Source organism: Tenrec ecaudatus, chromosome 10, assembly GCF_050624435.1.
Source record: "Tenrec ecaudatus isolate mTenEca1 chromosome 10, mTenEca1.hap1, whole genome shotgun sequence".
NCBI classification, from domain to species: Eukaryota; Metazoa; Chordata; class Mammalia; order Afrosoricida; family Tenrecidae; genus Tenrec; species Tenrec ecaudatus.
In genome coordinates this window covers 1005001-1016563 of record NC_134539.1, presented here as the reverse complement: position 1 = coordinate 1016563, position 11563 = coordinate 1005001, and the positions used below count along the sequence as shown (strand labels likewise).

The 11563-nt window shown below is 58.5% G+C and overlaps 2 protein-coding genes across 2 annotated transcripts in view; both read right to left on the bottom strand.

Annotated features, from left to right (window-relative positions):
• Positions 1–1706: 1706 nt before the first annotated feature.
• LCN10 (lipocalin 10) lies at positions 1707–9241 on the bottom strand. The gene is made up of 7 exons (XM_075558837.1): positions 9140–9241; positions 8326–8465; positions 7914–7984; positions 7083–7190; positions 6426–6524; positions 4336–4469; positions 1707–1760 (listed from the first exon to the last, which is right to left on the bottom strand). Exons 1-7 carry the CDS (start codon positions 9239–9241, stop codon positions 1707–1709), a joined length of 708 nt encoding a protein of 235 aa, XP_075414952.1.
• Positions 9242–11532: 2291 nt separating this feature from the next.
• The window catches only part of LCN6 (lipocalin 6), a 2170-nt gene continuing 2139 nt past the window's right edge, over positions 11533–11563 (bottom strand). Inside the window, exon 6 of the mRNA XM_075558836.1 lies at positions 11533–11563. This exon is cut by the window's right edge and continues 43 nt beyond it. Within this exon, the coding sequence (XP_075414951.1) occupies positions 11533–11563 (31 nt within the window).

Here is an 11563-nt window from a genome sequence, read left to right as displayed (position 1 = left end):
ACATCTTCGTGGCCAGCAAACCCGAGTCCTCAGAGAATGCTGCCGAGTACTGTTATTAATTTATCGATAACCACTTGTGAGTATTCACCTTCCCTCATTGACCTGCGCACTTGGTCAGAGAGTGGCCTGTAGGACCCTGGCTGTTGGCGAAGCTCCACAGAGCCTGGGAAGGCAGGGTGAGGTCCTGGGTCTCAGGGGGCAGAGGGTTGCCTGGGACTTTCCAGACTCACAGCACCTAAGGCTCCGACCTCTGGCCAGACTCTCCCAGCCTCGGCTCTGCTCCAGTTTCCCCTGTAGCATAGCACCGCACGTGGGGGGCTTCCAGGAGCAGAAGTTCGCTTTCTCGATGTTCAGGAGGTGACGGTCCCAGCCCGAGTCTGAGCAGAGGATCCCCCTTCTAATCTCAGCGTGCCTGGGTTCCTTAACCGCTGGTATGACCTGGACTGGCTGCTTACCCAGCGTCACATGCCACTGCGGAAGGGACCGCACTCCAAGGACAACAAGTCGGTTACACGATTAAAAGTCGATTACACCGTAACCAGATATGCCTGGTGTTCCGAGGGGACACATCCAATCCATAGCAGTCTCCATGGCCAGAGGTGGGAGAGCTGGGTGTCGGAGGTCTCTGATGTAGTGGGCTCTGAGGAGAGGTGGGGTGTTGGAGATCTGCTGTTGGGGGTCCCTGGGAGAAGACATTTGCTGCTCTCACTCCGTCTTCCTCCCTCCCCTCCTGCCTTCAGCACCTCTGCTGCCCTGAACCCTCACTTTGTCCCCTGCTGGGCCCAAGCCCAGAGTACAAGGGGCACGCTCTAGCACCCACCACCAGAGGTCTGAGTGGACTCCAGCCACCCAGCCTCCCACCCTGCCCCAGGCTGCTGGCACCAAGCAGTTTCCCTGGACCTGGGCCTGCTGGAGTGGGCCCTGTGGGCAGGAGGCACCGCGGCAGAGGTGCCAGCAGGTGCCCTTCAGGTCAAGCGTGGGCAGATCTGACCTTCATGTTGGAAGGTGTTCTTGGGAAGCACGGACAAGGAAGTCCCTCCTACAGGCCTCCCTCCAAAAGGCCCTCAGGAAAAGAACGCATTCAGGCGGCAGGGAGGCCCTGTCCCTGCCCTGGGTCACATTACAAAGGCCAAGGACAAACTCAAGAAGAGAGTACACCCAGTCCCTCTGGGCCTGCTGGTGGTGTGGCTGAACCCACAGTGCACCCGAAGCCACCTGCTGCCCCGCACGCAGCAGGTGAGCCGGTGCGCTCTGGTCAGGAATGACAGGGCGGCGAAGCAAGTCCCTCTGGGAAGCCTAGCTTGTGGGCAGCCTTAGTTTGCCTCACCTGGAGGGCCAGGTGTCCCTCTTACTCTGGAGCGAATGCAACGTGACCCTCAGACAGCAGAGCTCCTCCACGGGCCTCCGGAACAGGCAGCCTCATCTCCCTTTCTCCAAGCAGTTGGTGGATTTGAACCAATGGCCTTTTGGTGGGAAGCCCAGGGCTTAATTGGCTGCACAACCTCCCTTTCACTTCACTTCCATCTTCTTCCGTCCTTTCCGTTTAGGGTGTGCTGAGCATGTCCTTCAGTTTCAGGCATGCTTTGCTCAGTATCAGCAGCTAAAGCCAGCTACTGGGCGGAGGTGAACCAGCCACCAATTGCTCACAGGTAAGGCCAGACCAGAAACGGACCACAAAGGGTAAGTAGGCATCCACTTCTGAGGGGTTAGCCGCTGAAGGCGCCTATGGACAGAATCAAAGCGCTGTCAGGGCTGAGAACCTGGAGGGGGGGGGGGGAGAAATTGTTGCCTAGAGGACCAGAAGGGGAGCAGCTCCTCTGGCCGGAAAGCACTCAAAATACGACTGAGGCAGAGCCCCTTGGAGCCCGGCCTGTGGGAGGAGAGCCTTTGGGGCCTTAATTTGCCCCAAAATGAAAAGAAACCACTGCACACATCAACTAATAATTGGAAATCAGACGTTGTGAAAAACAAAATGGAACTCATAAAAATGGGCATACTAGGCATCTGTGGGCTTGCAAGGACTGGTGTTGGCCATTTTTAGTCAGGAAATCAGATCGTTTACTCTGCTGGGAATTAAGCAATCAAAAGGAATGAAATTGCATTCGTCACCGACAGACATTGCAAGTGCTGCAGGAAACACAGGAAGTCAGCTACCCTCCTGCAAGGAGATTCCACCCGCCCAGCTGCCGCTCCGGCTGGTGCGCCAACCACACCGCCAGAGATGACGACACGAGAGAATTGCGCCTGGTCTCCAGTCTGAAATTGATCAAACACAGAATCAAGGTCATCAATACTTATTGGCGGTTGGGATGCAAAAGTGGGAAACAAAGAGGGAGAAACAGCAGTTGGAAATATGGCCTCGGGGACAGACATGAAGCCTCATGAGAGAATTTTACAAGATCAATGACTTCTTCACAGCAAAGACCTTTCTTTCAGCCAATCAAAAGGCAGCTATACATGGACTCTCCGGAAGGAAGACACAGAGGCCAAACCGACCGCATCTGTAGGAAGAGACAGTGGAGACACTTGATACCAGCAGCCAGAACCAGGCCAGGGGTCAACTGCGGGGCAAGCCATCAGTCGCTGCTTTGTAAGCTCAGGTTGAGGCTGAAGGAAATTCAAACAAGTCCAAGATAGCCAGCCAAAATATGACCATGAGAACACCCCACCTGAATGTCAAAAGCATCTTAAGAATGGATTTGATGCCTTGCACACTCATGACAGAAGACCTGGTGAGCTGTGGGAGGGCCCCCAGAACATCGTACATGAAGAAAGCAAGAGGTCATTAAAAATCTGAGAAAGACCGGAAGGGTCAAAGCGGATGTCAGAAGAGACTCTGAAACTTGCTCTTAATCAATGAGAAGGTTATTTCATTGGGCCAACCTGGCCGGTAAACACATGTGGGGTTAATTAAAGGGTGGAGGGAGAAATGGCTCAGAGAGCCTCACCTTTCTAGTTCTCAGGTCTCTTGCTTTGTGATGGTCACACCAGGGTGCAGCTGCCTTAACCAGTTCCCTGCTTCAGCTGGCAAGGCTCACTTCCTGCAGGACATCCCTGAGGAGAAGCCACATGGACCTGCCCTGATGCAGCCCTGGGTGCTGGAGCAGCTGTGTGGAGACCCCTGCCAGCACTGAGATGCTTACCCGTTCACTGACTTGGCTTTCCTCCTGCAGTCGGCATCACTGCGTGCGTTTTGTGAGATGGAGAAGGACTTTGTGGATTGGTTTCAGACATATGGGTCAATGTTGGACTTGTGGGCTTGGGCTGCACTGGGTTGGGATGTTTTCTTGATGTGCACTTAACCTTTATATAAAACTCCCCTATACCTGAGTTTCTGTGGACTTGTTTCTCTAAAGCGCCCAGACTCACACACTCATAGAGTAGCTCAGGCAAACAGAAGGAAAGACGAAGTCAAAAAGCTGAACAGGAAATTTCGAAGGGCAGCTCGAGAAGACAACGTCAAATGTGATCAGAGATGTGCAAAGACCTAGAGTTCGACAGCGGAAAGGCAGAACCTGCTCGCGTTTCCTAAGCTGAAAGAACCCAAGGAAAAAATTCGAGCCTCCAGATGCAATCCTGGAAGATTCCATGGGCGGATATTGAGTGATGCTGGGGGCATCCAAGAGGATGGAAAGAATACACAGGGTCACTGCACCAAAAAGACTCAGTCCGCCGTCCGCCGTGCCAAGACACAGCAGATGAGCAAGAACCAAGGGTACTGAAGGAAGACGTCCCAGCTGCCCTGAAAGTATTAGGCTTCATTAGCAAGGCTCCTGGCCTTGACGAACCCCTGATCTGGTTCAACAAGCTGATGAAGCCCTGAACCCCCGCTCTTCTGTGGCAGGAAATTTGGATCACAGCTACCTGGTCAGCTAACTAGGAGAGACCCATATTTGTACACATTCCAAAGAATGCTCAAGTTACAAAACAACCTATCACTAATATCACAGGTTGCTGGAGAGCATCCCTCCACGGCTGCGGCCGTGCATGACAGGGAGCCGCCAGAGGCTCAAGCCGGATTCAGACAAGGACGTGGAACAAGGGACGTCAGTGCTGATGTCAGAGGGGTAGTGATGTTGGCTGAGAGCAGAGGGTGCCTGGAAGATGATTTCTTGTGTTTTATTAACTATGCCAAGATGGTTGACTCTGACTCGTCATAAATACGGATAGCCTTGAGAAGAATGGGGCTTCAGAACGCCTCGTTGTGCTTGTGCGAAACACGTACACAGACAAAGCAGCCTTTGGGGACACAACAAGGGGGTGCTGCGTGGTTTCCGAAAAGGTGTGCATTGGGGCTGTGTCCTCTCATCACACCTGCTGAGCGAGCGCGCTCACCTGCGTGCTGAGCAAAGGCCGCACAGAGCTGGGTCCCAGGGAGAAGAACGCAGCGTCAGGACTGCAGGAAGACTCGTGAACAGCCCGTGACGTGCACGTGGCACAGTCGGGCTCGCTGAAAGTGAGGGGACTTGCTGACGGAGACCAAGAGCTGCAGCCTTCAGTATGGGTGACAGCTCGTTGCAAAATATGCGCAGCGAGCTCTCGGCCACGCTTGTAGGCAGGCACACCGCCGCTGGCCATGCCATCGAGGGACAGAGGAAGGGCCCTGGCTGTGGGCGCCACACATGCGCACAGCATTGAAGGGCGACTGTGCCATGGTATTTGCCAAGTGGCACGGGCATCGGGAAGGACATCATCCGGGACCCCGGCTGAGGTGGTCTTCCGGGACCCATGCCAGTTCAAGAAGCAGCAGAAGGCATATACACCGTCAGTCTGTGAACTGCGCCAAGAAGGCCCTGCTCAGCATCTGAGCTGAGAGCATGCCTGAGGGCACGAGAAACTTGAGACCGAGGTGAGCTGGCATGGGCCTCTGGGAACCCCGAGACCAAGGGACCCCACGTGAAGCTGCCCTCAGGCTCCAAGAAGGCCATCTCCTCTGCCAGTGGAGCAGCAGGCGGTGTGGTGGCCGGTGGTGAGCAGAGATGACCATCCTGAAGCCTGGCCATGCCCATCACAAGGACAAGGACAAGAGGAACCGCTGGCCCCGTGGGTGGGTGTGGCCATGAACAAGGCTGGGGCAGGGGGGCACGTGGGTTACACACTGGGCTGCTAACCACCAGGTCAGTGGTTCAAACCCTCTGGCTCTGTGCCAGTTACATAGTCTGTCCAGTTTGAAAGGGGTGGAGTCTAGCCTGCCAATCAGGTCAGAGCCATTGAGGCCTCTGTGTGGACGTGGCCCTCTCCTGAGGATTCATCTTCCTGCTGGCAAGACACGTGGAGTTACACTGATGGGGCCAGAGCTCTGAAGCTGGAGGAGCCACATGGAGATCCACGCCAGTGCTGAGAAGCTAATACCACCACTGGATCCACAAGACTGTCCACCCCCTGGCCTGTGACCTTCCTGCGTTCAGCATCACTGCATGTGCTGGGTGAGTCTGAAGGGGAATTCACAGACTGGTGTTGGACATATGGGCTAATGTCGGACTTACGGACTTGATCTGGACGGGGCTGGGCTGTTTTCTCAACATACCATTGCCCTTTGATATAAAACTCTTTCTTATACACCTGTGAGTGTCTCTGGATTTGTTTCCCTAGTCCTCCCAGACTGACAGGCCCCGTGGGAGAAAGACGAAGCAGTCCTCTCCGCAGAGTTACAACCTCAGATACCCCGGGGCAGTTCCACTCTGCCCTCTAGGGTCAGGAGTCAGGGTCGCTTGTTGGGGGAGCAGGTGTCGTTGGGGAGGGCGATGACCGTAAAGCGGCTGCAGTCAGAGTCCCCACTGCAAGGGGCCGGCGAGCAGGGCCAACACAGTCGCAACTGCTCGTTGCCATGAGCTGATGGTGTAATTCATTAACCACAAAGAAGCAGCCAGAAACACAGGCGGCAGGGACCAGGGGACAGTCGCAGCCAGAGACCGAGGGATGCCCAAGCAGTGTTCCCAGTCCGGGGGAGGGAGGCAGCTCCCCAGGGACAGGGCTGAGAGAGCAAGTGGCAGGTAGAGTCCGTTTGAAGGCAGATGAGTGTCAGAGGGCTGGGCAGGGGCTGATCTCTCTGTGGTCACCTGGGATCCCTCAGGTGGCCCCCAAGCTGGCCTCTGACCCCCACGTGGTAAGGCTGCTGTCCGTGCCTGGTCCCCGGCGAGTGGTCCCGTGAGAAGGCCCTGCTGCTGGGCTCATGGCAGGATGGTGTTTGCACAGGAGGCTGTGGGGAAGGTGCTTAGGACCATGCGACCCCAAGGCTGTGTCCCCACAGTGCCAGCCGGCCCTGCAGCCCTGGGTGTCCCGCGTGGCCCCATGGCCTGCTTAGGGACCCCAAGTGCATGCACCAAGGGGACACCCACCAGTGTCCCTTATGGTGGCTTTGGACCCTGGCCGCCGACAAGAAGCCCGCAGCTCCCCAACCCGTGGCGTTAGCTGGTCACACGCACCGTCCTTGGGGAGGACAAGCATGCCCGGAAGCAGCTCCAGGACCTTGGCCATGTCCACAAAGTCCTTCAAGCTTCGGAAGCTGGACCCGGTGTCCCGGCCTGCAGCGGGGCCACCACAGCATCACAACTGCCCACTGGAACCTCACCCCACAGTGCCGCAATGAGAGGAGCAGACTCTGCCCAGGGCAGTGCTGCCCTGAGGGTCCCCTGCCCACCATGTCCCAGGCAGGGGCTCCTGACCACCAGGTAGTTCTCTCAGGAGACCCTGGCCCCTGTATAGGGAGACCCAGCCCACCACACACTCACCCAAGCCCAATTCCTCCCCAGGACCCTACTCCACTCCCGCCCCCCACTCCTGCCCCCCACAAAGGCCGCCTTGGTGTCTAGAGGTGCACTGTGCCCTGACCCCATCACTGCCCAGCTGGTCACTCCTCAGTCTGAGCAGGACAGAGGACAGCTGCAATTCCCCACAGGGACTTTAGCTCCTGGGCCCCAGCACCCTGACCCTGTGTTATCCTGGGACACTGCGTCCACAGGGACTGTCCCCTACACTCTACTCATCCTCCTGCCGCCATACCTGGACCCCCAGTGGCTCCGCCCCTTCCCACCAGCACCCTCCCAGGTTGCGCCTCCTCCCCACCCCCCAGCTCCACTCACTGAGGAGCAGCAGGGTCCTGCGCTCGCGGTCTGCCCGGCCCAGCCGCAGGTGGACCAGGCCTGAACTGTAGTCGGTGGACAGCACACGGAAGGCTTTGATGCCCCGCACTGGGGGGACAAGAGGCTCTGCCATCGGCCACTCGCCCCTCGCTGCTGCCTCACTGGGCTCAGCATGCCCAGACCCCACCCAGTGGGGCTCCATGGGCATCTGCCCCAGGAGGACAAGGCCTGGCAGGGCCAACTGCCCCCCGGAGCTCACAGGACTTGGGCTTGGATACTTGCCACACAGTGTGCCCACAGACCACATGCACATGCACACACAATGTACTAACAGATGATGCGCACACACAGAGTACACACAGACCACATGCATGCACACACATGAGTACACACATGCAATGTACTCACAGACCACACGCATGCACACATACACAATGTGCTCACAGACCACATGCACACAGAGTACACAAAGGCACACATGCACACACATGAGTACACACATGCAATGTACTCACAGACCACATGCACACAGAGTACACACAGACCTCATGCAAACACACACACAATGTACTCACAGACCACCGGTACACAGAGTACACACAGACCACACGCATGCACACACACATGCACACATACACAATGTGCTCACAGACCACATGCACACAGAGTACACAAAGGTACACATGCACAACATGAGTACACACATGCACATGTAATGTACTCACAGACCACAAGCACACACAGAGGAGACACACACTCACAATTTACTTACAGACCACACACACATAATGTACTCACACACACACAAGAGTACACACGCAGGGTACTCACGGGCGTTCCTGAACACGGGCTTCTTGTTGTCCTTCTTCAGCGACACGGTGTAAGCCTGGCAGCCCCTGGGCCTGAGCAGAGCAGCCCTAACTGCCCCGCAGCCCCTCCCCAGATTGCCCAGGCACCATCCCTCAGCACCGGCGCATCCTGCACCCCTTTCCCACTGCTCTCCTGGGTTCCTGGGGCAGGCCCGCCCACAGCTGGGTCTCCAAACACCCCGGTGCCAAGTGGGTACGCTGCCCAGGGGGACCCGCCACCCCAACTTGACCTCTCACATCGAAGAGGTTCCAAGCTTGGCAGGCAGGTCTGCCCATCCCCCACCCTCGCCTCCCTGCCCACCCCCAGCCAGAGCCCCGAGCAGGAAGCCACCCCACCCAAGTGCGGGGTCCACAGGGCCAGCTGGTAAGCTCACCGACTGAGGGCGATGACCACCTGCAGCTGGCCGGCCTTGTGGACCTCCACCAGCATCGCACCCAGCTTCCCTTTGTCCCTGCCTGGCAGGAAGCCCTTGACATCGGTGGCCATGGCGAGAATGTACCAGAAGCCTGAAAACTGGACGGGCATGAGGGGGCCCGCTCCTCCCCCCAGGGCTCCCCGAGGGACAGTACCCAACCCAGCTGGCCGAGCCCCTCTGGCCCTGAGAGCCTCAGGCTCCTGCCTCGAGGACCTCCTTGGACACGGGGCTAACTACCCCTTCCCTTCTAGCCGCACCCCCTCTCTCTGTGCTGCAGCCCCTGACCCCTTGGCCTGCCACCATGCCTGCCCAGCACTGCTACCCCACTTGGCCTGCTGTCTCCTGGCACCCACCCATGCCCACCCCCACTAGATCTTCTGCCAGTCAGCCAGAACTCATGAGCCCAGATGGACCCCCTTCTCCTGCCCACCTGTGCTCCGGCAGCCCCAGGCCCAGCCCCAGGCCCAGGACTCCACCGCGCCCCCAGGCTCTGGCCCACCCCTCTCAAAGCTATTCCATGTCCAGGCCCATGTCCCCAACCCAAAGGCCAGGCCCGCTCTGCACCAGGACGGTGAGCTGAGTTTGGCAGGAAAGGGCAGTCTGCCCCTCCTGACAGGTGGTTCTGATGCCTGGCCTTGTGCTGTCATGGGGAGAGCCAGCCCCTGGGTCCTTGGTGGCCCTGCCTGGGTGACCTGGTGCTGGGGCTGTTTCTGGTGGCGCAGCCCCGACCCCGGCCCTCCCTCTCGCTTCGGGGCCCAGGACCATGGGTTACCTTGTTCCAGTTGATGTTATGGGATTCCTTGGGGGGCTCCTGCGGCCGGGATGAGAGGACCAGCACCAGGACCAGGCCCCAGGACAGCAGCCCAGGCCCCATCCTCTCCCGACTCCTGCAGACAAGGTCCATGTCCCTGAGAGACCTAGCCCTGCCTGGCCAGCATGGAAGCCAGCCAATCCTGGGGCTGCAGCCTGCAGGGGCTGAGCAGGGGGTGGAGGGGGCAGGCAGGCTTCCCTGCAGACTCTGTTTCCGGCCCCGTGCTCAGCTCTCTGAGACCACAACACGCTCACCTCCCACCTGGAGGCTGGGTCCTGGCCCAGGTCCTCAGGTCCCTGGAGAGCCATCTCATTCCAGTGCCACACTGAGCCCGCCTGCCAGCCTGAGATGCGGGGACCCAGACCCCCACCCGGCACTCTCCCCGACACCCTCCCTCGGGGAAGCCGGCTGTTCTAGAGTTTTCCAGAGGAGGCAGGCAGGGCTTGGGCACAGCCTCAGGGAGCCTCGGGCTCCCTGCCTGGCCACCAAGGGCCCTGGGTGAGGACAGCGCGCTGGGAGCCGCCAGGTACGGAGCAGGTGCTTGTGAATGCCACCTTGCTCCGCGGTAGATTAAGGGACACTCAGGGGCCACAGGGTGGGTGTGGGGCTGCCGACCTTCCTGGCAACAGCAGTTCAAGCCCACCAGCTGCTCTGTGGGAGGCAGATGTGACTTCCAAATGCAGTAGGTGGGGTGGGGGGGTGGGCAGCAGACACACTGTCCTGGGTTGAACGCACGCATGATTCTCAGCGGTTTGGCCAATGTTGTCAGGGGCAAGGGTGGGGTGACGGTGCCCCTGGGGGTGACTGCATCACCTCCCATCTTAGGAAAGAGAGCAGGGCCCTGTGGACCTCTGGGGAGGTGGCCAGGAATGGGGAGCATCCTCTGATACGGGCTCCTTGCCCCCTCGACGCACAGACAGAGGAAGCCCCCCAAATCAGCACCCTGCACCTGGACCTCTGGCCTCCAGTGTCGATGTCAGGGGTCTGCCTGTGACCATGCATCACACTGTTCATGCGCTCTGCAGGGCACGGCCTGGTGGCAGAGGGGCGGCCATTTTCCAGGGGATGCAGTCCTCACCGCCACAAACAGGCGACCAATGTGCGCATGTGTGTGCATGGGCTCGTGGGGGACACGTGCGTTTCTCTTTGACTCTCCCGACAGGCAGGACCCCGATGGAGGCCGTGTGCAAGTGGGCACGCATGCTCCCATGTGCGTGTGTCCATGAGGGTGTGTGCACTGCATTGTGTACACATGTGTTCACAGGCATCCATGCACTGTGTGCATGTGCGCACATGTTCTTATAAGTTGTGTCCACATGTGCTCTCAGGTGTGTGTGTAATATGTACATGCGCACATGTTATGTGTGCATTGTGTTCACAGGCGCTATCTATGTGCGTGCATATTCATGCACTGTGCGCATGTGTGTTCTTGTGTGTACTGTGCATGTGTTTACACACACATTTGCGCTGTGTCCACATGTGCTCTTAGGCATGTGTGTACTATCTTTGCGTGTGCATATTCATGGGTGTGTGTCCTCTATGTGTGCGTGTGTTTGTGTAGGGGTGCTGCATGCACACGTGCACATGTTGCCTGAGCCTGTGCATACACACATGTGCTCATGAGGAACAAGGCACCCACCGTGCACCCACCATCTTGCTGAACCACCTCCTGGGGCAGGCTGGACAAGCAGGACTCTCTCAGACCCAGCAGGCCAGGCACAAGCTGGGATTGGGGACCCTTGAGCCTGCCCCTGACTCCGCATCCAGGCCCCCTGAGAAAGCCAGATCTGGGTGTCAGGGATACTGTCTCAGCCCCACCTGGCTAAACCAAAACTGACCTGCTACCCTCCCATGCTGGTGACCCTGGACATGATAGCCTCAGCCAGGGACCCTACTGGGCACCGATGCCTGCTTTCTCAGCCCAGAGCCCACACTCTGCCTGTCCAGTTCACAGGCCTCCCTCCCACCAGTTGTCCACTGGCCTATGGGCCCCCCCTTCACCTGGCTGACCACTGACCATGGGACCTCCCTCCCACCAGGTTGACCACCAGACACAACAGACTGCTGCCTCACTCCACCCCTCCCACCAGGCTTGAGTGCAGGTGTCCCCAGAGCAGAGGGCCCAGGGCCAGGGCCAGCCTACAGTGCTAACCGCACAGCCCTGAGGTCCAGGTCCCGGAAAGCAACCCTTCACAGGCCCTGACCCCGTGTCCAGTGCGCAGCAGGAAGGCACCCCCAGAACATTTGGAATAGTTTTATTTCCGTGTGAGCAAGAGTCTGGAGGAGCCTCCAGCCCCACCCTGGCACCCCAGCCAGCCTCCATCCAAGGCCATGTGGTGGCTGTGTCTCCGGACTCAGTGCTGACCAACAGGGACCCCTGGAGCC